Source organism: Pyrus communis, chromosome 16, assembly GCF_963583255.1.
Source record: "Pyrus communis chromosome 16, drPyrComm1.1, whole genome shotgun sequence".
NCBI lineage: Eukaryota > Viridiplantae > Streptophyta > Magnoliopsida > Rosales > Rosaceae > Pyrus > Pyrus communis.
In genome coordinates this window covers 1,970,624-1,994,890 of record NC_084818.1, presented here as the reverse complement: position 1 = coordinate 1,994,890, position 24,267 = coordinate 1,970,624, and the positions used below count along the sequence as shown (strand labels likewise).

At 38.0% G+C, this 24,267-nt stretch overlaps 5 protein-coding genes across 6 annotated transcripts; 4 read left to right on the top strand and 1 right to left on the bottom strand.

The window, feature by feature from the left end:
• The first annotated feature begins 97 nt into the window (after positions 1-97).
• LOC137720763 (heat shock protein 83-like) lies at positions 98-3,115 on the top strand. Its single transcript, XM_068459878.1, has 4 exons — positions 98-384; positions 546-687; positions 960-1,240; positions 1,328-3,115. The coding sequence occupies exons 1-4, from the start codon at positions 247-249 to the stop codon at positions 2,876-2,878; spliced, it is 2,112 nt and encodes a 703-aa protein (XP_068315979.1). The 5' UTR covers positions 98-246; the 3' UTR covers positions 2,879-3,115.
• A 1,908-nt stretch (positions 3,116-5,023) lies between these two features.
• Positions 5,024-9,307, top strand: LOC137720511 (uncharacterized). Its single transcript, XM_068459590.1, has 10 exons — positions 5,024-5,185; positions 5,340-5,479; positions 5,780-5,878; positions 5,987-6,036; positions 6,204-6,343; positions 6,509-6,617; positions 6,804-7,087; positions 7,173-7,248; positions 7,411-8,805; positions 8,937-9,307. Exons 2-10 carry the CDS (start codon positions 5,391-5,393, stop codon positions 9,050-9,052), a joined length of 2,358 nt encoding a protein of 785 aa, XP_068315691.1. The 5' UTR covers positions 5,024-5,185; positions 5,340-5,390; the 3' UTR covers positions 9,053-9,307.
• A 143-nt stretch (positions 9,308-9,450) lies between these two features.
• On the bottom strand, positions 9,451-12,626 carry LOC137720512 (protein REVEILLE 6-like). 2 transcript variants are annotated; one of them, XM_068459592.1, is made up of 9 exons: positions 12,334-12,626; positions 11,744-11,801; positions 11,459-11,582; positions 11,307-11,373; positions 11,197-11,273; positions 10,981-11,097; positions 10,333-10,442; positions 10,106-10,165; positions 9,451-9,966 (listed from the first exon to the last, which is right to left on the bottom strand). In XM_068459592.1, the coding sequence occupies exons 1-9, from the start codon at positions 12,561-12,563 to the stop codon at positions 9,868-9,870; spliced, it is 942 nt and encodes a 313-aa protein (XP_068315693.1). In that variant the 5' UTR covers positions 12,564-12,626; the 3' UTR covers positions 9,451-9,867. The 2 variants fall into 2 exon arrangements, with proteins under 2 accessions (XP_068315693.1, XP_068315692.1); XM_068459591.1 differs by having other exon boundaries at positions 11,197-11,373; positions 12,334-12,625.
• A 4,806-nt stretch (positions 12,627-17,432) lies between these two features.
• On the top strand, positions 17,433-18,594 carry LOC137720514 (heavy metal-associated isoprenylated plant protein 39-like). The gene is made up of 3 exons (XM_068459593.1): positions 17,433-17,588; positions 17,800-17,875; positions 18,040-18,594. The coding sequence occupies exons 1-3, from the start codon at positions 17,583-17,585 to the stop codon at positions 18,327-18,329; spliced, it is 372 nt and encodes a 123-aa protein (XP_068315694.1). The 5' UTR covers positions 17,433-17,582; the 3' UTR covers positions 18,330-18,594.
• Positions 18,595-22,681: 4,087 nt separating this feature from the next.
• On the top strand, positions 22,682-23,942 carry LOC137721064 (heavy metal-associated isoprenylated plant protein 39-like). Its single transcript, XM_068460186.1, has 3 exons — positions 22,682-22,848; positions 23,089-23,164; positions 23,345-23,942. The coding sequence occupies exons 1-3, from the start codon at positions 22,843-22,845 to the stop codon at positions 23,641-23,643; spliced, it is 381 nt and encodes a 126-aa protein (XP_068316287.1). The 5' UTR covers positions 22,682-22,842; the 3' UTR covers positions 23,644-23,942.
• The last annotated feature ends 325 nt before the right edge of the window (positions 23,943-24,267 follow it).

Here is a 24,267-nt window from a genome sequence, read left to right as displayed (position 1 = left end):
ACTGAAACGGCAGCGTTTTGGACCCCAACATACGCGGGAGATTATACAAGTCGAGAAAAGAGTAGAAGCATCCGGAACCAGAGCCCTCTTCGTTATAAGAACCTCCTCAGTCCCTCCCACAACCATCAGATAATCGCAATCCTCGATCTCTCTCGTGCTCTCTTTCAGTTGCGACGTTTCGAATTTTCTCCCAAACAAGCTCGAATTTTCTCTCGTTTTCTTGCATTTTCTCGGAAAACTCGATCAATGGCGGACGTTCAGATGCACGACGCTGAGACCTTCGCCTTCCAGGCCGAGATCAACCAGCTTCTGAGCTTGATCATCAACACTTTCTACAGCAACAAGGAGATCTTCCTTCGTGAGCTCATCAGCAATTCATCTGATGTGAGTCTCTCCTCTCCGTTTCTTGCATGTTTTCGTTTCGGTTCTCTGTATAAATTTGTACGATTTTGTTCCCCAATTTTCCGATAAATCGTTGTGTTTGCGTTTAAAACCCTGATTTTTGAAGTATAATATGTTCTGATTGATTTTTGTTTTTCTCTTAGGCTTTGGACAAAATTCGTTTCGAGAGCCTCACAGACAAAAGCAAGCTCGATGCTCAGCCGGAGCTTTTTATCAGGCTGGTTCCTGACAAGGCTAACAAGACCCTCTCAATCATCGACAGTGGTATTGGCATGACCAAAGCAGGTATGTATTTCTGTAAATTGCACTTCTTTACTCCTCTTATCGATCTGTTTGGCTTCCGAGAAAATCCATTAGCATGTACCCTTTGATTAGTAAAATTGTGCATTCTCCTTAAGCTGGCTCCCCTGTATTATCTGTAGACGCTTACAATTGTTCAAAAATCAAAACTTTGGTTATGGAATGCATGACTTATTCGTGGTGTTTTGTTAATTACGTAGTCATCATTTATGATTATGTTAATAAGCTGTGAATCTGATTGCAATTGGTTTCTGTAGATTTGGTGAACAACTTGGGTACAATTGCAAGGTCAGGAACCAAAGAATTCATGGAGGCATTGCAAGCCGGAGCCGATGTGAGCATGATTGGGCAGTTTGGTGTCGGTTTCTACTCGGCCTATCTCGTTGCCGAGAAGGTCATTGTGACCACGAAGCACAATGACGACGAGCAGTACATCTGGGAGTCGCAGGCTGGTGGTTCCTTCACTGTCACAAGGGATGTCAATGGCGAACCGCTCGGCAGGGGCACCAAGATCACCCTCTTCCTCAAGGAGGATCAGGTAAAGAATCGAGCCAATGTATAAATCTTTAATTATATGATTAAGAAGAAGAACTGGGTATTAATTCGTTGCTGTGATTGTGATCAGTTGGAGTATTTGGAAGAGAGGAGGATCAAGGATCTTGTGAAGAAGCACTCTGAGTTCATCAGCTATCCAATCTATCTCTGGACCGAGAAGACTACCGAGAAGGAGATCAGTGACGATGAAGACGAAGAGACCAAGAAGGAAGAGGAAGGAGATGTTGAGGAGGTTGATGAGGACAAGGAGAAGACATCAAAGAAGAAGAAGATCAAGGAGGTTTCTCACGAGTGGGAGCTCATCAACAAGCAGAAACCCATCTGGCTCCGAAAGCCCGAAGAAATCACCAAGGAGGAGTACGCTGCCTTCTACAAGAGCTTGACCAATGACTGGGAGGAACACCTTGCTGTCAAGCATTTCTCAGTCGAAGGCCAGCTCGAATTCAAGGCGATCCTCTTTGTTCCGAAGAGGGCTCCTTTCGATCTTTTTGACACTAGGAAGAAGATGAACAACATCAAGCTCTATGTCAGGAGGGTGTTCATCATGGACAATTGCGAGGAGCTGATTCCCGAGTACCTCGGATTCGTGAAGGGTGTCGTCGATTCGGATGATTTGCCGCTCAACATCTCTCGTGAGATGCTGCAACAGAACAAGATTTTGAAGGTGATCAGGAAGAACCTTGTGAAGAAATGCATTGAGATGTTCAATGAGATTGCTGAGAACAAAGAGGATTACGCCAAGTTCTACGAAGCCTTCTCCAAGAATTTGAAATTGGGCATCCACGAGGACAGCCAGAACAGAGCCAAATTGGCCGATCTCCTCCGCTACCACTCGACCAAGAGCGGTGACGAGCTGACAAGCCTGAAGGACTATGTGACCAGAATGAAGGAGGGTCAGAAGGACATTTACTACATCACCGGTGAATCGCAGAAGGCGGTGGAGAACTCTCCGTTCTTGGAGCGCTTGAAGAAGAAGGGCTACGAAGTTCTTTTCATGGTGGATGCCATTGACGAATACGCCGTCGGGCAATTGAAGGAATACGACGGCAAGAAGCTGGTGTCCGCCACCAAAGAGGGTCTCAAACTCGATGATGAGACAGAGGAAGAGAAGAAGGCGAAAGAGGAGAAGAGGAAGTCATTTGAGAACCTCTGCAAGACAATGAAGGACATTCTGGGAGACAGGGTCGAGAAGGTGGTGGTTTCCGACAGGATTGTCGATTCGCCCTGCTGCTTGGTGACCGGAGAATACGGGTGGACGGCCAACATGGAGAGGATCATGAAGGCGCAGGCGCTGCGGGACAACAGCATGAGCTCCTACATGTCGAGCAAGAAGACGATGGAGATCAACCCGGACAACGGAATCATGGAGGAGCTGAGGAAGAGGGCGGAGGCCGACAAGAATGACAAGTCTGTGAAGGACCTCGTGCTGCTGCTGTTCGAGACTGCTCTGCTGACCTCCGGCTTCAGCCTGGATGACCCCAACACTTTCGCGGCGAGAATTCACCGGATGTTGAAGCTGGGGCTGAGCATTGAGGAGGAGGAGACCGCCGGCGAGGATGTTGACATGCCTGCTCTGGAGGAGGACGGTGCCGAGGAGAGCAAGATGGAGGAGGTGGACTAAGCCAGTTTCTGCGTCTTGGAGTCAATTGGGATGAGATCTGAGTTCGTGGATATTTCGGGTATTTTGGTTTAAGTAATTGTTGATAGGTGTCGCGGTCTTATTGGAGGAAGTTGTCCCCTTGGTGTATCAATGTTGTAGTGTCTTAATTTTGTGTTGTCAGTTTTCGGTCCGTGTCAAAACGTGATAGTGGTTAATTCTGGAACTCAATGATGTTAATATAATTTTGAGTTTCTCATACTTTGTGTGTTCTTTTCTTTTTCACTTGTATAGTTATCTATTGTCCTTTTTAACTTTAGGATAAAAATCAACTTGGGTTGGGTTTAGGTTGAGTTCGTATTTCAACTTATTACAAGGGTGACATGAGTTGGCGAAGTTAGGTTTGGATGGAGTTTTTATTTCATTTCGACCAGCTCAAAAAAACTAAAATAGGTTTTTAGGTCTTAGGAACTCGGGATTCGGTTGAGAAAGTTATAGAATTAATTTTTAATAAAAATGCAAGTGAATTTTAAAAAAATATTTAAAAATCTTACGTAAAAAGCACATTTATTGTAAAAAATACTTAAAATGTTTTTAAAATCTAATAATAATTTCACCAAAATGACTTCATTCATTTTAAAAATCTTTTCAAACAAACGGTTTAAAATTGGATTGAGTTGGGAGCAACTGAGTTCCACACTCCTGGAATGCGCATTTAACCGGCTTAATCTAATGTAATATGCGACATGTCGTACTCTAATTTTGGGCCCAAGCAAGATGTCCAATTATCATGTTGTCGTTTGTTTATGCCTTGGACTGATATTAAAAGCCCACATGAGTTTGATAGTAGGCTTAAACTTTGGACAGAATAGGCGAGGCCCAGGAAACGCTTGCTTGGGGCACACGTTTTCTCTCCTCGGGGGTGGAGGGTGGGGATGTAATTTCCATGAAACGTCATGTTCTACCAGTCAACTACTCGATTTGAACTTTTACAGTCCTTTTGGTACAGCCTGTCACCTTCCGGCTACCTCTTCAGTGTACGATTTTCAATTATGCAGTGATGGTTTCCCCTGCGGAACGGCTCCACTCCGGATTCTTTGTGAGATTTTCTAATCATATCCGTTCATCGTATATTGTGCGATCAGTTTTCGTTAGGTACTGTTTATATTTCATTTTTAATAAAAAATTTACAATAACTTCTGATTGTACGATATACAGTGAATAAATATAATTGGATGATCTTCGGAATTCAGAGAGGATGCTTATTCTCCCCTGCGCAACCACGTTTCGTCTTATTTATTTGACCGGGGAACAATAAGTTGCAGGTCCCCATCAACCCTCCCAAAAATGGCAAATGCCTTCATACTTTCTATCACTCCAATTAAGGTAAAAACTCTATGGTTAGTATTGTTTAAACAAAAATATTCGTTAAGTTCTTTTTTTTTTTTTTTTTTTTTAATATTTTATTTTATAACTTCCATATGGCCAAAATTATGTAGTTTGGTTGCAAAGTTGCAAGAGTGAAGGAAAGGCAACTCGAATAAGGAAACAATCGGTAACAAGTAGTTCTGGAATAAAAAGAGAGTACGAGTGAGCACACGATTTCATGTAAATTTCTTATTGCATTCAATTTTTCCCAAAGAAATTTGTTTCTAAAAAAAAATGAAACCATCGATAAATGAAATTATTATGTTTTCGGATTGATCAAGAAAATATTTGATGGTTGTTTGATTAGACAAGCTTTCACATAAATTAAGTATCATTTGTGGTCAGGTTGAGTCATCACACATGAAAATTTTACGTTTTGTGAAAAATGTCGTACAGATAACGTAGTTAGGATTTTCTCCCACTAAACTTGGCCAATATTTTTTTGTTTATTTTTCGATGGAGCCGGCCAAATCGGAGTTTCGGACAAGGACATGTTTGGGCGCTGCAATGCTCCTCAAGGGGCCAACTAATGGGGTCTTGCCATGTCACCAAAAGTCAAATACCCATATAGGTCAAACAGATTTAACTCGGGCAAGTTCGGCGTTGCTGTCCCACGTGGCAAACCCCCGTCAAAGCTACACTATCGTACGCCCTCACCCGCTCCGCAGCGGATTATTCTCCCGCAAAACTTGTATGCATATTTCCCCTATTGGCGATAGCTCTGCATAGAGGCAACACAAACCAGGTAGTGCTCATCATACTCTTCTCTCTCAAGAATTTTCTCACACTTCCTCGTCCTCCAAACACGCATTTTGCCAAACCCTAAGATATTTTCCCGGAAAATTTTGCACACGAAGAGTTTCAATCTTCACTGGAAGCTCTGATTTCGTCAGCATTGTCAAAGTTTTGCTTTCTTTTTCTTTTTCTTTTATTTATTTATTTATTTATAATCATTTCCTTAATTTTCTAGTAATTTTTTGCTTCTTATTTCTCTGTCCGTACAGAGAAACACAGAGTATTGAAGATTTTGCATATTTTTGCATCTTGATCTTTGAAGGTTTGTGGAGGAGGGAGAAAATCTGCAGTTGATTTGAAGCGACTGCTTAAAATGCCGGATTTTCCCAGGAAAATGAGGTCGGAAACTGACGACCAAGGTCGACTTCCGCACTCAGAATCGGACGCACAAGACCTCGCCAAGTAATCTAATCTCGCTTTTCAAGTATACTTTGCATTATTATAATCTGTTGATCTGATCTTCCTAATAAAATATTCAACATGCTACTTTTGCTGTTATAATATTATTTACTGTTTGGATACCGAGAAAATGAAGTGAATTAAACCTGCTCAAATTTCTGTTTGGTTACCGAGAAAATATTCTCCGAGACTAGTTTTGTTTTTGTGATTTTACTTTTACTGAAGTCACTAAACCTGCTTAAATGCTGTGATATTAGCCTAATTAGCTGATAACTTGTTTATTATTTTCTGAATTTTATTCAGACATTCAAGGATTACTTATAGTAGGGATATTTTGTTCTCTCTGGCAAATGTGGATGCAAGCATAAAACTTCCGAGTGGGATCGAATCTTCGATTTTAAGGTACAATACTTAATGCTTGGTAGTTTACATATTTTTCGAAATTATTCTGTGTATATAGCTATTGGTTCTTGCTCTTATGCTTTTACTTTGATGATTGTCCTGGAACAGTGAACTTTATTCTGTGTGTCCTCGTTCGTCACAACCTTCTCGTGATTCAGGTGTGTAGTTTATGGTTTTCTAACGCTGTCTTTAACCTTCCGCATTTTGCGAACTATTCCTCTGCATTTGGAGAGTGCTCTTGCATTTTGATTCTGTTTATTATGAGCGTCCATGTGAAAGATGGCATGACAACGTACATAAATGACATGTTTGTTGCAAGACTCAGAATATCGTGGACTTCTTGGAGACGGGCACGAACTGGGGGTGTATGGACGCTTTCCTGGGGATTCTGTTTCCATGTTGCAAAACAGTCCTCATCTACTCCATAAGAGCAAAGAACCATATCGTCCTCGACAACTCTATAAGGTCCGATTGATAACTTTCTTATTCTATTTCAAACTACGGCATTAGCCAAGCCTGTATGATGTCTTTAAGTAGTTCTCATTAGCCTTTTTTGGTCCTTATATATTTGCATGGATTTAGGTGTTGCTAAAGACATCTACTTAACAGTTTTAATTTATAACCTTTCAGGCAGTGAATCGTTCGAAGACAAACCCTTGGAATTCCTACAATGATGAGACTTTTGGTTCTTCCGAGTGTCTAAGTCAGAAGGAAGAAGAGGAGGGAAACATTACAAGAGGTGCGACGATCTTGTGCTATTGCATTCAAAAATACCGAAGTTTTGGGTTGTAGTTATGTAGCGCTTTCTTGCCTTTTTAGTTTGCTTCTTCAATAGATTATGAAGAAGTTTCCTAATGCAAATGTAAATGAAGAAGTTTCTCAATGCAAATGTAAACTACTGACTATCAGTTTTGTTTGGTGGCAGAAGCACAGGAAAAAGCCGTCCAAGAGAAGCAAACTCAAAATTCAAACGAGCATGACGAAACTTCCAAATTTGGCTTGCCTCTTGAGGATTCTGCTAACAGTACGAGAAACAAATGTGAAACATCTGAGGAACATGTAGTATCCCCTGCTTCAGCTGTCAATTCTTCCAACAGTGCATCTCAACAAACTCCTGTATCTGTACAAGAATTATCCCCAGGTCTCCTGGCCATATCCGTTGACGAGGATACTGAAGCAAAATTCTTAATTGATTTGATCATACCAGAGGTACGCGTGATGATTAACTAACTTATTAGTCTAAATTTGAACATCATTTTTCTGTCTCACCCCTTTGTAAATGTCATGCCCGCAGCATTCTGATCTGACCACAATTCACCCCGAGGACCCTGAAATATGTTCTAAATTTGTTCACCGGTTTCATGTTACAGGTAGAGTTGCAAATGTTGATTGTTCTTTAGTAGCTTAATATTTGTGGAACTTATGGTTTCAACTGAACATTTTGACCTCTGTCCATTAAATTTTAACTTGCACTAGCTGCTGAAATACAGAGAGAAGCTAATGTTTTTTTTTTTTTTTTTGCATTTCTCCAGAGAAAACGCCTAGCTGTGGCATCTCTTGCTGTGAACGGTCTGAATTTATAGCTCATGAAGTTTTGGAGGACCTGACTCAAGAACCATCATATGGTACAGGTTCCAGAGAGGGATTGCAATCAACTGATGCATCTTCTTTCATTCAACAAGGTCCTGTTGAAAGGTCAGGAAAGAATGGCATTTCAGAACCGGGCAATTTGCCACTTCCAATTGCAGATAACTTTGTCTTTCCATCAACCACTGAAGAATATGGACTCATTTCCATGGATGGGGAAGACAGCTTGTCCTCAAGCTCTGGTGAACAAAGTAAGAGCAGGGAAACTCAGTTAGTCTCTGACGATTTTGTAGAAAAATTCAGATTGGGTGTTCAATTTGACCCGGGATCAGAATCCATAGCTCATGGAGTGTCAAAGGACTTGACCCGAGAACCATCATATGGTACAGTTTCTGGGAAGGGATTTCAATCAACTGATGCAACTTCTTTAATTCAGCAAAGCTCTTTAGAAAGGTCGGCAAGGAATGATGTTTCAGAACCATGCAAGTTCCCACTTCCTATTGACGAATATGCACTCATTTGGCTGGATTGTGAAAACATGCTGTTTTCAAGCTCTGGTGAGCAAAGTAAGAGCAGGGAAAATCAGTTGGTCTCTAATGATTTGCTCGAAAACATGAGATCCGGTGTTCCATTTGACCCAGGGTTGATACACAATCCTGTCAGCTGCATTGATGATACGGAAAGTTTTCCCATTGAGCTTCTTTTGCCCAATGAGGACAGCCTAATTACAGCGGATGACTTCAAGTTTACACCCGAAAAGGACAATAACACAATTGAAGGAAGTCCAGTCAAAGCTGATGGGGTAAACTCAAGTTCACCGTTTGCTATTTCTACGAATCTAACAGGCTTGAATATTTTCAAAGATGGAAAATCTACTCAACTGAGTTCTGAAGATTCCACTTCCTTCTGTAATTCGTATAATGTTGTCACTGGCTTGGGGACTTACTGTCACAGTCAAGAACTACAGGCATGCAGAAGTCCTGCAACATTTCCTCGGGTACGAACCATACAATCAAGACAGACGAAACAAACATCTTTTTGTCCATTAGATTCTCAACCAGCCCAAGCTCGCAAGGCCTCCGTCCCATCCCACCATCCTTTCTCTACTAATATACTCCCCAGCACTGTCCATCACTCCCTTGCAAAACAACACCAGCAACTGCAGCAGATGCACGGTCCAGGAAGGATTCCACAACACCAACTTCGCGGGTGTCCCAGAGGTGCAATGACTCATTTTCCTTGTGATCAATCTCGTTACTTGCAGGAGTTCGGCCCTACTCAAGATTTTCCTTTGAACTACCAGTCACCAAGTCACGGAACTTTCGAAATGCCAGATCTAGGTACGATGTTGGAAGTTAGTTAATCTGATATTTTGGCATCGAATCTCTTTCGAGCTTTCTACCCGCTGTCATAATTCGGAAAAGTATGATCTAATAGTAATATTTGTTTCCGTTGCTTTTGGTGTTTTCAGGGTTTCGTGTCCATGGGAGCACCGATGATCTGACTTTCAATACCCCTCTGGATGAAACTCAGCGCAAGGCGGGGACAGGCTTCTACCTTGGCCGGCCATACTCGGACAACCTATGAGAAACAAAGCAGTTAACGAACATCTTTACGGCATCAGCTTATACGTTGATTCTACCAATCTGTAGATGATGCGACTGTAAATATTTCGGTGTCCACTTTAAGTTTGACCATTAGTTTCTACTGAAATATGACTCTGTACAAGGAAAGCAACGACACATAAAAGGCGAAAATAGAACAGCAGCTTAAGAAGCTTAAACAAAAGGGGGAGAAAAGTTATCTTTACGATTCTGGCTAGATTTTGTTCGTTAAAATTTTATGTTAGGTACTTGCTTTGCTGTATTCTGTTGTGAAAACTATTTCAAGTTGAACCGAAAACTGCCGGAGAATGGTTCGAGAGCCAGATGAATGACTAGGGATCGCGCCCAAGCCACAAGGGCTTCTGGTGCGATTATTGTACACAAAAAACCGAGATTATAGCATACAGCAATTCGGACGTATCCAATTTCAAGAGGAATATATAAAGGCATGCAAATACCGCGCCAACATCGCATAATCTACAACGAAAACTTGAATACAACAGGATGTACAAAATAACATTCACCTAACTTGAACTAACTACCGAAACCCATTACTTATACCTTGATGTATACAACCACAGAAAAATGCCATATCAAGTGACATGTTATGTGGTCGACGAGCTCACTACGCTTACAACGCAGTATCACGAAGAGTCAATACCTAGATGAAACCTGACGCTTTCTAATAGTTGCCGTTTCATCTGCTGGATGCCAAAACCAGTTGGGCAAAGATCAGATTTGAAATTCAAGCACTGCCAACGGGATGAGAAGAAAGCTTCCAAGTTCCAGAACTACCACTTAAGCAACTTTCTCATGTTGATTGTCACGACGGCTTTTAGTTTCATCACTGAGATTCCCTGTATCCGCATCCATCTTGTAGGATGAAAGCAACTGTCTCTGGATCCAATTTAAAAGTTCATCAATATACTTGCTGAGATCAACAACTAAATAAACTATAGCTTGTTATGATCAATCTTCCTCCAAAAGTAAAAGCAAAGCTAAGAATAAATCAGAGGTTAGTGGAACGGAAATTTACATGATCCTCGAAATCAGGATTGGTCAAATTCATGGACAGGTTTCGCATCAACAGTAATACCTGAAGAGGAGCCAAAGAAAAATAATAAGATCACAAGCCAATTACAATTACAAAAGAAAATTGTAAATCTATACGAGGCAGCAACCAAACACTACATACAAACATATAGACTACAGTCAAAACTTAAAAGTGATTGCACACGAGGTCAGAAAGGAGAAATGAAGTACCGTTTCAACATCTATCGGATCCATCTTCTTCAGATTCTGCATATGACCTGTAACATTGGGGTCAAAGACACTGCCAATGAATCCGTATACTTGAGTAAAGTCGGGAAGAACTGCATAAAACAAATAAGTGTCATATTCATGGAAAAACACTTTTTTCTAGCAATAAATTTGTAATCCATATCTCAGGCCACGGCACACAGCAAACAAAACGGGTGACATACAAATTCAAAAGTTGCAACTGTGCATTGCTAATAAAAATCCAGATTCATTACTGGTTCCAACTGTGACAAGCCGTTAGACATGTAGACTTATCCAGAGAAGAGAGTACATAAATAGTGCAATTCCTTGTCTATGACACATACAAAAATGCAGACCAAGGCCATGACGACAAAGATGTGAACTTTTCCGGTGAAGGAAACATACGCATAGCTGTGTTTATCTCCTAAAAGTTTGATATACTGAGCACCCAATTACATGTTGAAACAGAAAATCTGTGCGCACATACAAGAATGAAATTCCATGTTCTTGCCACAATATATCCCACTTCAAGGTGACAGAGTTCAAATTCAATATCAAAGAATTAGAATCATTATGTTACTAAAGTTGTCGGGTGAGAAAAAACTGCAAACAGGAAGACTGAAGCCTCACCTCTCAATGCATGGCTATGGTTCACTTGATCTGTTGTTCCACCAACTGGTTGAGCTTTAAGGGTGCTTTCTGTGGTGCTGCAACTGTTGTTCGGCACAGTTGCTGGCCCCGAAACACCTACCACATGAAAAAGGAATCATCAAATTTGTGAACGACAACATTAATGTACACTGAGATCAAGTCATTGTGACGAATTAACTTATTTAATAGTTGCACCTTTGGACTCAGGAGATGGATTGGCTGATTGCACAGAACCATTAGTCCAAGAAGGGGCTACAGGGCCAGGGATGGGACTCATAAGCATTGATGATGAATCTGGCCCTTGATTAAACCCAGATTCAAGTAAAGCAGACGAAGATAGACATGACCCAGATACTGGCGGAAGTGCCAAAGCTGGAAAACATAGCACATATGAGCAAGGGTTGTACAGACTTTGTCATATGAAAAACAGGATACACAAAACAGAAACTATTCACACCATTTTTTGAAGCTTTTTGAGGATACGGATGAGCAGCTTTCCTTTTTGGCCTAGGGGGAGGTAGATGCTCGCTTGTCCCATTCTTTTGAACCTTCAGAAAATACTTCTGTGCATGACTACGTATCTGCGAAAAGAATCCTTCTTATGAGTAAGGGAGTTCATTATTTCCTAATTGATGAATTTGTAGACATAAGACTAAACCAAAAGCATAAGTTGGTGATAATCGAAACTCAAGCAGTCTTCCTCTTTGCATAGGAAACTATAGAACGGATCAAGAAAAGTAACCTGTATGACTGTCTTTGACCCAATGAAAGCTTCAATCTTTTTCCAATCGCGATCGAAGCTGAATACAACAGAGGGAACATTAACAAAATTAGGGAATAACCCAAAAATTTATACCAAATTGAGCTTAAACTCAAATGGGCTGAGCATCATATCAAATAATAATACAATTTATTGTTGAGAAAATCAATTGCCACCAAAATCCTACTCTTTTTCCACTAAAGTCCTACACTTTCTCAACAACCAAACAAGTCCTTACAAACCTCAAAAACACAAACAAAATTTATACCATTTCTTTCCCCACATTTTAAACCCAATTCAAAACTAAATTCCTACTCTTTTTCCACATTCCTGAAACTTCTCGTTTTTTCTTCCTTTCCTAAATTTTCTCATCAACCAAACAAATCTTACAAATTTCAACACACAAAATCTACACCATTTTTTTCCCCACATTTCAACACCCAATTCGTAAAATTCTATCCCCCTAAATTCGTATGTAACATATACAGAATTGAAGAATTAAGAGAATTGTGAAGCTAATTAAACAAAAAAATAATTAAAGAAATTATGAAATTAAGAGAATTTAAATTTACAGCTGGAGGGCTTCGAGGAACTTGTCGTGCTCCGGTTCGCTCCAGCTCTCTCTGGACTTGGTAATAGTGTACGGCTTCCGAATCTTCTTGCTGAGATCCTCCGCCGAAGACGAGGTCGTTGACGCCGTCGCAGTGACCGGGGCGAACGGCCCGAGTCCTGGCAACGCCATGCCGTTTACGTCCGGATCCAAGTACAAGCCCTCTGGCAGGTTCGGGTTTTTGGATACCATAAATTGCGGAATAGTCGGATTCGGGTTCTTTTGATGAAAGAAGCCGCGGCTCTTCTGGAGGCGGCGGAAATTTTATATAAGGACTCGGGGATTGTTGGATGCGGCGGAGATTTAGGTGGGTGTGCAGGTCCCCAATAGTAGCTCGCCACGTTTACGGTCGTGAGATTGACGGATTGGTTCTTTCCATTTTTAGGAAAATTTGGGAAATAAGATTAAAAAAAAAAAATTATTAATAATGAGAAAGAGAAGGTGTAAAACTATTATAATAATTTAAGAAAAAAAGTGTTATGAATCGTGAAGGCATGAGAAATTTAATAACTTAACCTGAATAATCATTATCGTAAACGCAACCAACATGTTCAATAGTTCATAAGAAACAAAATTAAAATTAAAGATGTCGGAGACTTCATTAGAAAAAAGAGAAAATGAGAGAGGAGATGTGGCGCGGAAAAGGGATCGGTAAGAAGGGGGGGGGGGGGGATGAAAGAGAAGAAACAGAGTGGTGAAGGGAAAGGATGAGGGCAAAGGGAAGAAGGGAGGGGGGCTAGAAGGAAGGAGGAAATGGGCTGCCACCAACTCCAATCTGGAGCAAGGAGTTGTTGCCTGTGATCCCTCTTGAGACATCTCGAGGAATGCTGGAAGCTAAAATTCCGCTTAAAATTTTCTTGAGACAACACTTGGACAAAATACATATTCAAACTCCCCTGCAATCATTAAAATTTTAAGAGTAAAAATAGGATTAAAAGTCTTAAACATGAACAACTTTGGCTATTTATCAAAAGCGACCAACAAATTAAGTGCAATGGGTGTTCCAAGTAGGGAAAGATGATATGATTTAGCAAATTAACATGTGAACAAAATGTTTAAGTTGAGTGACCCAATTAAGGTACATACCGAATTAGTGATCAACTACGAGAACATGAGATGAGTAGACTTCCTCACCCAAAAGGAGAAGGAAACCATGTTGAATATGGATGATCATGATTTGATTGGTTTATACACAATTTTTCTCACCCAATGCTCTCCCCTTTTTTTTTTTTTTTTTTTGAATTAAACGAATCAAATAAAACGACGTGCATAAGATGAAGAATGATGTACATAAATCACTCTTGGGAAGAGCTACAATGACACATCCCAACTTGAGTTTAGTAGACTTTAAAATCCTTGACGTCGAGGCGTAAAGGCATAATATTCCCTCATTAGTATAGGGGAGATTCCTAATTTTGTAATTAACACTTTTTGTTGTGGTACATTGTGTACTATCAGACATTTAGTTGCTCTAATTTCTCGTACATACATTTACTAAAGGTTCATCACACTCATTGGACATTGAGCACTCTACTATATTTTATACTATTTTTTAATTTATTCATACTTTTTACCCATCACTTTCATATTATAATTTCATCATCTTTAAAATTGACCGACACACCTTAATTTCGGAGTCTATCATGTCATCGTAATCGGGCTGTTCATAAAACTTTGTTCCCATCCACAAAAGTTAATTTAATTTTGGTTGTTTGTGGTAACAGTGGACTTGTGTGAACCAGGAACCAGTGCATCACCTCTCAATTTTTACCAACCAAACCTTAAAAGGTTAACAGAAGATTGTGGATTGTCGAGAAAAGATTTGATTTGATTAGGGTTTGCAAAATAGGGACTCCAATGAAGCAGACACATGGTCTTTGGACCGGGAGCTCAGGGTTTTGCGTGAAATATCATGTGGCCGAGTTTGTGGCCACTCATTCAAGTTAATACATAGAGAGCAAATGGACCATAGATTTTTAGGAAAACTAATAAAAATGAATTGAAATTTCCGAGTTTTAATGTTAAAAATAAAATAAAGAGTAATGTGAATAGTACCAGGATTGACTTTTTAGTGTAAAAATATAATTTTTTCTTAAAGTTAACAGTACTGAAAACTTTTCGTTAAGGTTCTCTAGATTTTTCCATATATTTTAGACAGCCAACCCCACCACATCTTGCTTTCCACGCCATTTTGTTTCTTAATTTTTAGAATTTTTGTTTTAATAGTCCGGAGAATCAACGGTTTGATCTTGTATTTAGAAATAAAAATAAAAAAGAACTTTAACGAAAAGTTATTGGTATTGTTCAATTCAACGAAAATCTATATGTTTACACTAAAAAGTCAATCCTGATACAATTCACTTTACCCTTTATTTTGTTCTTATCGTTAATTATGTCACATCCCGACCCGGGGTCCACCACATCCTAGACCTGCTCCATAGCACAATATTGTTCACTTTGGACCCCGACCACGCCCTTACGGTTTTGTTTCTGGGAACTCAGACAAGAACTTCCCGATGGGTCACCCACCATGGGAGTGCTCTCGCGCGCTATTCGCTTAACTTCAGAGTTCCCATGGAACCTGAAGCCAGTGAGCTCCCAAAAAGTTTCGTGCTAGGTAGAGATGAGAATATACATATAAGACTTACATGATTCACTCTCCTGGACGATATGAGATGTTATAGATTAGGTCTTGCATATAACTTATACCTCTTCATTTTTTTGTTGGAATTGGCATACGAAATGAAGTATGATGTTTACATTATTAAGTGTCCTTATATCTCTTTTATCAAATGAATTTTTTTTTTTTTTTCCTTTCTATTAAGTGTCTTTGCCGACTACGTTGTATTTTTCAAAAACTCCAAGGTTGGTGTAGATATCTAAAAGAAAAGAAGGCAAAATCTCAAGCGCACGAATCGGCTATTATTTTTTACTTAAGAGATTGATAAATGTAACTTGACTATTAGCACGTCGAAAATCTTCGTAAACGAAAATTAAATGGAAAGAAAACATAAATATAAGGATAATCACAGGGGTGTGTGAGAAATGTTTGAGTCCAGGGAGAAGTTTGATAGGTTTTATCAAGAAGTGGAATGTGCTTTATGAACACAAAGATGCCATGAATTATATTAGAAAGAGATGAAATATAAAAAAGAGGAGATGAGTGTACAGAGAAAGAAAAAAAAAATTGATTAAGTAAAAGGGCAATTTTGAAATATTCAAAAAATTATTTTAGGTGTCCAAAGAAAGGTGAAGAAAAATTTGAGTGTCCAAATTATATGGGTGTTGAAAAACAGAAGTTAGGTGTAAACAGAATTTTTCAAAATTCTTACGTGCAACTACTTGTATACGCATACGGATCTTCGGACTCCGAATTTAAGCCTGTCGTATATCAAATAATAACTTTTTATATCCTGCTCAAATTAAGCATGTTACTAGCTTCGATTAATGCAGTGAGAATCTTAAAACTAGAGGATATGGTATATATACCAGATGCAGAGATGCAGAAGTAGTAACCCTGCAAAAGATATAGGCTATCTAGCGGACACTATACCTTCCACCCGTGTGACACTAACCCTTAATCAAATTATTTAAGAAATAAAAGAAACATTAAAATTACCGTTCACACCATGACCGTGATGCATCCCTACCAGAAAGAGAGTTTTTATTTGTCTAATAGCTGACGGGACCACATACAAGGACGGAAGAAAATGCAATGCAGGGGCCTTGTTTATGTGTGTGAGATCCTAAAAAAGTTACAATTAGCCTTGTTGTAAGTAGAGACTTTTGAGCACATGAGCACGTGATCCGAAGGGAAGACTCTTAAAAAAGTAGAATTTGCTTTGTCGTAAAGAGAGACTCTTGTGTATGGGCTTTTTTTTTAATGCGTGTGTAACTGCATGGTCACATGATCTGACGGGTAGACAAAAAAAAAATTTGAATTTGTCTTGTCACAAAAAGAGACTCTTGAGTACGAACTCTTTTTATGTGTATGTAACTGCAAGGCCACATGAATCAAAGAGTAGACACTATAAAAGTTAGAATTTGTCTTGTCGCAATGAAAGACTCTTGAGTACGGGCAACAACCCCTCACAATGAGTGTGGAACTTCGTATCACAGGGTCGACTCTCATTGTGACGATTCTGTTTGAACGGTGACTCGTGCATCTGGTCCGACCCAAAAAAAAGTACTATTTGTTGGTCTTGACTTTCCAATTAATGCACGTATTGTGTGTTTGTTTAGTATTTTTAACTCTATTTTACTTCTCGTTTTAATTTTTTGATATTTATTTGTAGTTTGATTTCTTTGTTAGAGGTGCCCTTAAGAAGAGCACATAAATATTAAAAAAATAAAAAAGACGTGTGGGAGGAAAAGTAATTTTAAAGGACTAACTATATATATATTTTACACTTTCAAGGCTTGAAAGGTGGCCGTGGGGGATATGGAGACCTACCATCGACGACGACCCACAAGAAACTAGAGTCGTTCCAAAAATTTGTTCATTAAACCAACGATCAGAATTAATGTTGGTTACTTCGCGGAAGGAACCAGCAAACACTATGATTGCAGATACTTTTCAAAAACCATTGAACTTTTCAAAATGTGTTCGAGGCCATTACGGTGTCGTTTGGCAGCGGGAGATTACTGATAACATAGTTCTTAGGCCTCGTTTGGTTTTAAAATAACTTAAACCGTTTTAGATGAAAATATTTTTAAAACTAATCCCTTGTAAAAATTCAAGTAAATTTTAGAAAAATATTTTAAGTTTTGTAAACCAAAAATTAATTTCACAAAAAGTAAGTTCAGTCATTTCAAAAATACTTCTAAACAAACTCTTAAGCTTCTAGTATTTGGTTACACGATGATGTTGTAAAGAATATCAAAATTTAATTAATTTTCGCTTGCAGCCGAAATTAGAACATGATTTTGATGACCGTAGACTGTACTTTTCGTGGCTTGACTCTTGACTAGTTGCCTGTTGACTCAGTTCCTTCTTTGTAAGTTCTTCTTCTCTTTCCAACCTTCAATTATTCAGTATAAATTGCAGTCCCCCAAGGACTCTTCACTTCAGCAAGACACTTTCAACGTCTCTCTTCCTCTTAATTACTAATATAATCTCGTTTTATTTTCTTAATTTCTTGGATTCTGCTGAGATATTTGAAGTGTTTGATTCAACTTCTTGCTGTCAGATCACTCAAGCTCCACAGAAAAATGACGGTAATTAGGGTTTCTCTTTCTGCAGACAACTTTTTAATGTGATTTTTTACATAAAAGATGTGCATGCATGAGTGATGATGCTACTGTTGGGTAAACCCAAAACTTACTTTTGGAAAATCTTGTCTACCCTTCACTTTTTATTTTTATTTTTTATTTTATACTAATTTGTCACTTGGTTCTGATTTTGATCGTTGCTTATTTTTTCTGACAGAAAGTAGTGTTGAAATTGGAATTATACGGCGACAAGTGTAAGAAGAGAGCCATGAAGGCCGTCTCGGGGCTTGAAGGTATAAATTCCATGGCCATATTACTCTCTTTTTCACTCCCATTTCAGCAGTTTCGAATTAGCAGACGTAGGCGTAGTCAAGTTAGTAAGAGCACTCAAGTTCGAATCCGCATCTATTGAGTAACGAACTAATTTAATTTTGTTACTGGAATTTTCTGCTCGCAGGGCTTGATTCAATTTCTCTGGATATGAAGGACAAGAAGTTGACGGCCACAGGGGACATAGATCCAGTGGATTTGGTGGAGAGATTGAGGAAGCTTTGCCGGACTGAGATAGTCTCAGTCGGACCGGCAAAGGAGGAGGAGAAGAAGAAGAAAGAGGAGGAGAAGAAGAAAGATCCAAAGGACCAAATGATTGAGCTTATGAAGGCCTACCCAGGACTTTATCCTCCAATGCCTGCATATTACTTCGTAAGAAGTTCAGAAGAGGATCCCAATGCTTGTGTCATTTGCTAAATGGTTGGCAAAATTTAGTTGATACGGTGTTTTTTCAAGAAGATAAATCATATGTACAGTGGGTGAACTTGGGATAAAACTTTGGTTAAAATAGTGTGGTTGGTCTTGAATTTTCTATAATCTGGAAGTGTTTGTGGTATTTTTGATGTGCTACTCTGTATATCTTTTATATAGTATTTACTCGGATAATCGGTGAATAATAATCAGCTATCTTAGCAATTTCATTAATATTTAATATTTGAGAATAAAATGATTTCGATGCTATAATTTTTTAGTGCACTATTCGCATTTTAATCCCTCGTTATACTCGATTATAAACTTGAAAATTTTCATATCCTTTTTGATAGATCTCAATGAATACATAAAAGTTGAGTATTATGATCGGTAAACAAAAATTTTAAATTGAATGATGTTTTACACCGCAACAATTAATTGTGGAAACGATGAGGAAGAGAAAGAAATGCAATTTGATGTCCATCTCAACTATAAATCTCAACTTTAACTCAATTCAATTAGAACAATAGTTTCTCAACTAAAAATTTTTGAGCATTAATCGCTTAACTCATCAAACATGCAGATTGCAGTTATAATCATTTTCGTGAACTTCATCAGATTTTCATAAAAAAGAATTGTGATGAAATGATCATTACTGCACTTGGGTTAGCTTGAGTAACCTTTGTTTTAACTTTTAATTGGGCTAAAGGCCTACCAAGAACGATGACCCACGAGAAATTAGAAACGTTCCAAAGAACTGTTCAGCAAAATGCCAACGACTCAAAATTAACATTGGCTTCTTCCCGGAGGAAGGAAACAAACACAACGATTGCAAATACTTTTCAAAAACCCAAAAACCATTGAAATTTTCATAAAGCGTTCGAAGCCATTACGGTGTCGTTTGGCAGTGGGAGATGATAACAATGTTTCTTGACTTTGTTTAGAAATACTTTTAAAATGATTGAAAATTCTTTAAGTGGAAATATTTTTTAAACAAATCTCTCGTAAAAATTCAAGTAAATCTTAAATAAAATATTTTAAATGCTTCCTGTAAGAAGTACATGTCTAGTATTTCTTCCAAAAAATGCTTAAAGTGCTTTTAAAACTCAAAATGAATTTCACAAAAAGCGGTTTCATTCATTTCAAAAGTATTTCCATACGAACAATTAAACTTTTAATATTTGATTACATGATGATGTAAAGAATATTAAAATTTAATTAATTTTCTCTTGCAGCCAAAATTAGCACATGATTTTGTTGACCGTAGACTGAACTTCTTGCGTCTTGACTCTTGACTAGTTGCGTTGACTTAGTTCCTTCCTTGTAAGTTCTTCTTCCCTTTCCTACCTTAAATTATTCAGTATAAATTACAGTCCCCCAAGGACTCTTCACTTCACCAAGACACTTTCAACGTCTCTCTTCCCCTTAATTACTTCTACCATAATATAATCTCCTTTTATTTTCTTAATTTCTTGAGTACACGCTCTTTTTATGTGTATATAACTGCATAGACACATGATCTGATGGGTAGATTCTAAAAATGTTAGAATCTACCTTGTCGCAAAAAGAGATTCTTGAGTACAGGCAACAATTGCTAATAGTAAATGTGGAACTACATATCACAAGGTCAACTCTCATGGTGAGAAGCTACCCTACAAGTCAGTTTTCGTATCCAAGAATTTCTCCATAGTTGGAGTCGTATATTGTACCAAACCAAAGTTCCAACCCAAGCCTTTTTCTACAGTGTTTCACTTGACATGGTCTGAAATAACGCGTGGAGATCGTAGAAATAAAGAAAAGGTGGCTGTGGGGGATATGGAGACTTACCAACGACGACGACCCACAAGAAACTAGAAACGTACCAAAAAACTATTCATCAAGCCGACGACTCGGAATTAATGTTGGTTCCAACAAACAGTATGGTTGCAGATACTTTTCAAAAACCATTGAACTTTTCCGAAAGTGTTCGAAGCCATTACGGTGTTGTTTGGCAACGGGAGATTCCTGATAACACAGTTCTTAGGTTTTGTTTGGAAGTGGTTTTAAAATGATTAAAAATGTTTTGGATGAAAGTGTTTTTGAAACCAAGTTCTTGTAAAAATCCAAGTAGGTCCTAGAAAAACACTTTAAGTTTTGGAAACCAAAAATTAATTTCACAGAAAAACGAGTTCAATCATTTCAAAAACACCTTCAAACGAGCTCTTAAGCTTCTAATATTTGGTTACATGATGATGTAAATAATATTAAATTTAATTAATTTTCACTTGGTTCTGATCGTGAGAGGACAAAGAGAGACTCTTGAGTCTTGCGTGTGGACTTTTTTTTAAGTGTGTAATTGCATGGTCACGTGATCCGATAGATAAATTCCAAAAGAAATTAAAATTTGTCTTGTCACAAAGAGAGACTCTTGAGTATGGGCAACAATGACTCACAATAAAGGTCAAACTACATATCACACAATCGACTCTAATTGTGAAAAGTTGCGCTATGATTCAATTATTCGTATCCAAGAATTTCTCCATTGTTGAATTCCTCCATGCTTGGAGTCATATATAGTGACAATATTGTACCAAACCAAATTCCCAACTCAAGTCTCCCTCTACAGTTTCTCACTTGACATAATCTGAAATAACGCTTGGAGATCGTAGAGATAAAGAAAAGGTGTCTGTGGGGATGCGGAAGACCTAACAACAACGATGACCCGCGAGAAATTAGAACCGTTCCAAAAAATTGTTCATGCAAATCTAACGACTCAGAATTAACATTGGCTGCTTCCCGAATTAGGAAACAAACACTATGATTGCACATACTTTTCAAAGACCATTAAACTTTTCAAAAACCATTAAACTTTTCAAAAAGTGTTTGCAGCCATTACGGTGTCGCTTGGCAATGAGAGATTACTAATAACACCGTTTCTTAGGTCTCATTTAGAAGTGATTTTAAAATAACTGAAAGCATTTTAGGTAGAAATATTTTTGAAACCAACTTCTTGTAAAAATCCAAGTGAATCTGTTTGGACCCAAAATTACATCATCGACATTTTAGACCGTCGAATGATAAAATGGTTGAAATGATCTTTAGTTATTATTGAGAAATAATATTGTGATTTTAATCATGACATTATCTATTAGTAATATATTAAATTATTTAAACCTAATATTTGAACCTATATTAAATTATTTAAACCTAATATTTATCATATACGTATAAATGGTATATGCTTTTTGATGTTGGCCACATGAAATGCATCAGTTGGAGATTATATTGGATGGATTTGATAAATGTGCTATGGATAAAACATCAACGATGGGATTATATTTCATTTTATTATGTATGCATGGGATAAAGGGTACTGAAAGAGTTTTGATGATGAGGTAAGAAGCTTAGGTGGGCTAGGCTTCTGATGTGATGTGATAAGCCTAGATAGGCTTTTATTTTGTTAGAAAAGTCAGCCATCCGGAAGATATGGATGCTATTAATAGAGAGTCGCAGCCAACATTTAGGCACCTTTAATTCAACACACAAGTTACCCTGTGCAAACCTCTTAATCATCTTGAGATTTTTATTTTCTTTTTCTGCCAACGTATTTTCAGTTTGGATGAATAGCACTGCTTTGGTTATTTTTTCAAGTCTCGGACAAAGATTTTCGAGTTCTTGCTAGTAGAGGTCATCTCATCAGCCTTCTCGGCGAAGTGAGATGTTATAGGGTACTACATTCGGCACATTGAAAGCTGAATTTGATATTTGAACTTCGCAAAACTAGCAGCCTTGTCTTCAGGCTCTAGAACCCGAATGTCAATACGTGTTACTTCCTGGGCCGCAATCATGAGATCAAGAAGTCAGCAGCACGCCCAATGCCATATCAACATATTTTACTCCCCGGTCGAGCTCGGCCGATGAGTTGGCACGCTCCGCACATAACAGAATGACGTAGTTAGCTTATTAATTACTTGGTATGCGTGCCACGTAGGTTTGGTAGTTTTTAGGATCAACAGAATCCTATAAAAACATTTTAAATGTTTTCAATAAGAATCACATATCTGGTGTTTCTTCAAAAAAAAACACTTAAAATGCTTCTAAAATTAATTTCACAATAAACAACTTTAATTATTTTAAAATCACTAATAAGCTCTTAAATCTTATAGTATTTGATTGCATGATGACGATGATGCAAATAATATTAAAATTGAGTTACTTTTCTCTTGCAGCCGAAATTAGCACATGATTTTGTTGACCGTAGACTGAACTTCTTGCATCTAGACTATTGACTAGTTGCGTTGACTCAGCTCCTTCCTTCGTAAGTTCCTCTTCTCTTTCCTACCTTCAATTATTCAGTATAAATTGCAGTCCCCCAAGGACTCCTTACTTCACCAAGACACTTTCAACGTCTCTCTCCCTCTTAATTACTTCTACCATAATATAATCTCCTTTTATTTTCTTAATCTTTTGGATTCTGCTGAAATATTTAAAGTTTTGGATTCAACTTCTTGCTGTCAGATCTGTCGAGCTCCACAGAAAAATGAAGGTAATTAGGGTTCACTTTCTGCAGACAACTTTTTATGTGATTTTTTTACATAAAAGATATGCTTTCATGACTGATGATGCTACTTTTGGATAAACCCAAAACTTAATTTTTCTAAAATCTTGGATACCCATACTTTTTTTACACTAATTTGTCACTTGGTTCTGAATTTTGACCTTGCTTATTTTTTTTGTGACTATAATTTTTTGTGAGTCTAAATTCTAATATCTTGTTTCATTACAGAAAGTAGTGTTGAAATTGGAATTATACGACGAGAAGGGTAAGAAGAAAGCCATGAGGGCCGTCTCGGGGCTTGAAGGTATAAATTCCACGGCCATATTATTCTCTTTTTCACTCCCATTTCAATAGTCTCGAATTAGAAGACCTAGGTGTAGCCAAGTTAGTTAAAGCAATTTGCTGGTCTGCACTCACGTTCGAATCCATGTCTATTTGAGTGACGAACTAATTTAATTTTGTGACCGGAATTTTCTGTTTGCAGGGCTTGATTCAATTTCTATAGATATGAAGGACAAGAAACTGACGGTCACAGGGGACATAGATCCAGTGGATTTGGTGGGAAGATTGAAGAAGCTTTGCCGGACAGAGATAGTCTCGGTCGGACCGGCAAAGGAGGAGAAGAAGAAAGAGGAGCCAAAGAAGGAGGAGACGAAGAAGAAAGATCCAAAGGACGAAATGGCTGAGCTTATCAAGGCCTACCAAGCTCATTATCCACCAATGCCTGCATATTATTACGTAAAAAGTTCAGAAGAGGATCCCAATGCATGTGTCATTTGCTAAATGGTTGGCAAAATTTAGTTGATGTGTTTATCAAGAAGAGAAATCTAATGTACAGTGCGTAAAATTGGGATAAAACTTTGGTTAAAAAACTGTGGTTGGTCTTCCAAAACAATAAAAAAAAAAATTGTGGTGGGTCTTGAATTTTATATGATCTAGAAGTCTTTGTGGTATTTTTGATGAGCTATTTTGTATTTTTATTTTCATATAGTATTTACTTGGATAATCAGTGAATAAAAATCAACTGTATTAGCAGCTTCATTAATATTTGAGCATAAAGTGATTTCGATGCACTCTTTTTTTAGTGCACTATTTTTGTTTTAATCACTCGTTATATTTGATTGTGAACTTGAAAACTTTCATGTCATTTTTAATAGATCTCAATGAACATATCAAAATAAAAGTCCAGTATTATGATCGAGAAACAAAAATTTTAAATTGAATGATTTTTTGACACAAATGATTTGACAACAAGTGAGTGAGATAATTAATTGTAGAAAGGATTGGGAAGAGAAGTGCAACCCGATGTCTATCTCAACTATATATTAAACTTAATAGTTTACAATTAATATATAATTTCCATGACTCACTTGAAATATAAATTGACCTTGCTCTGAATTAATTCAA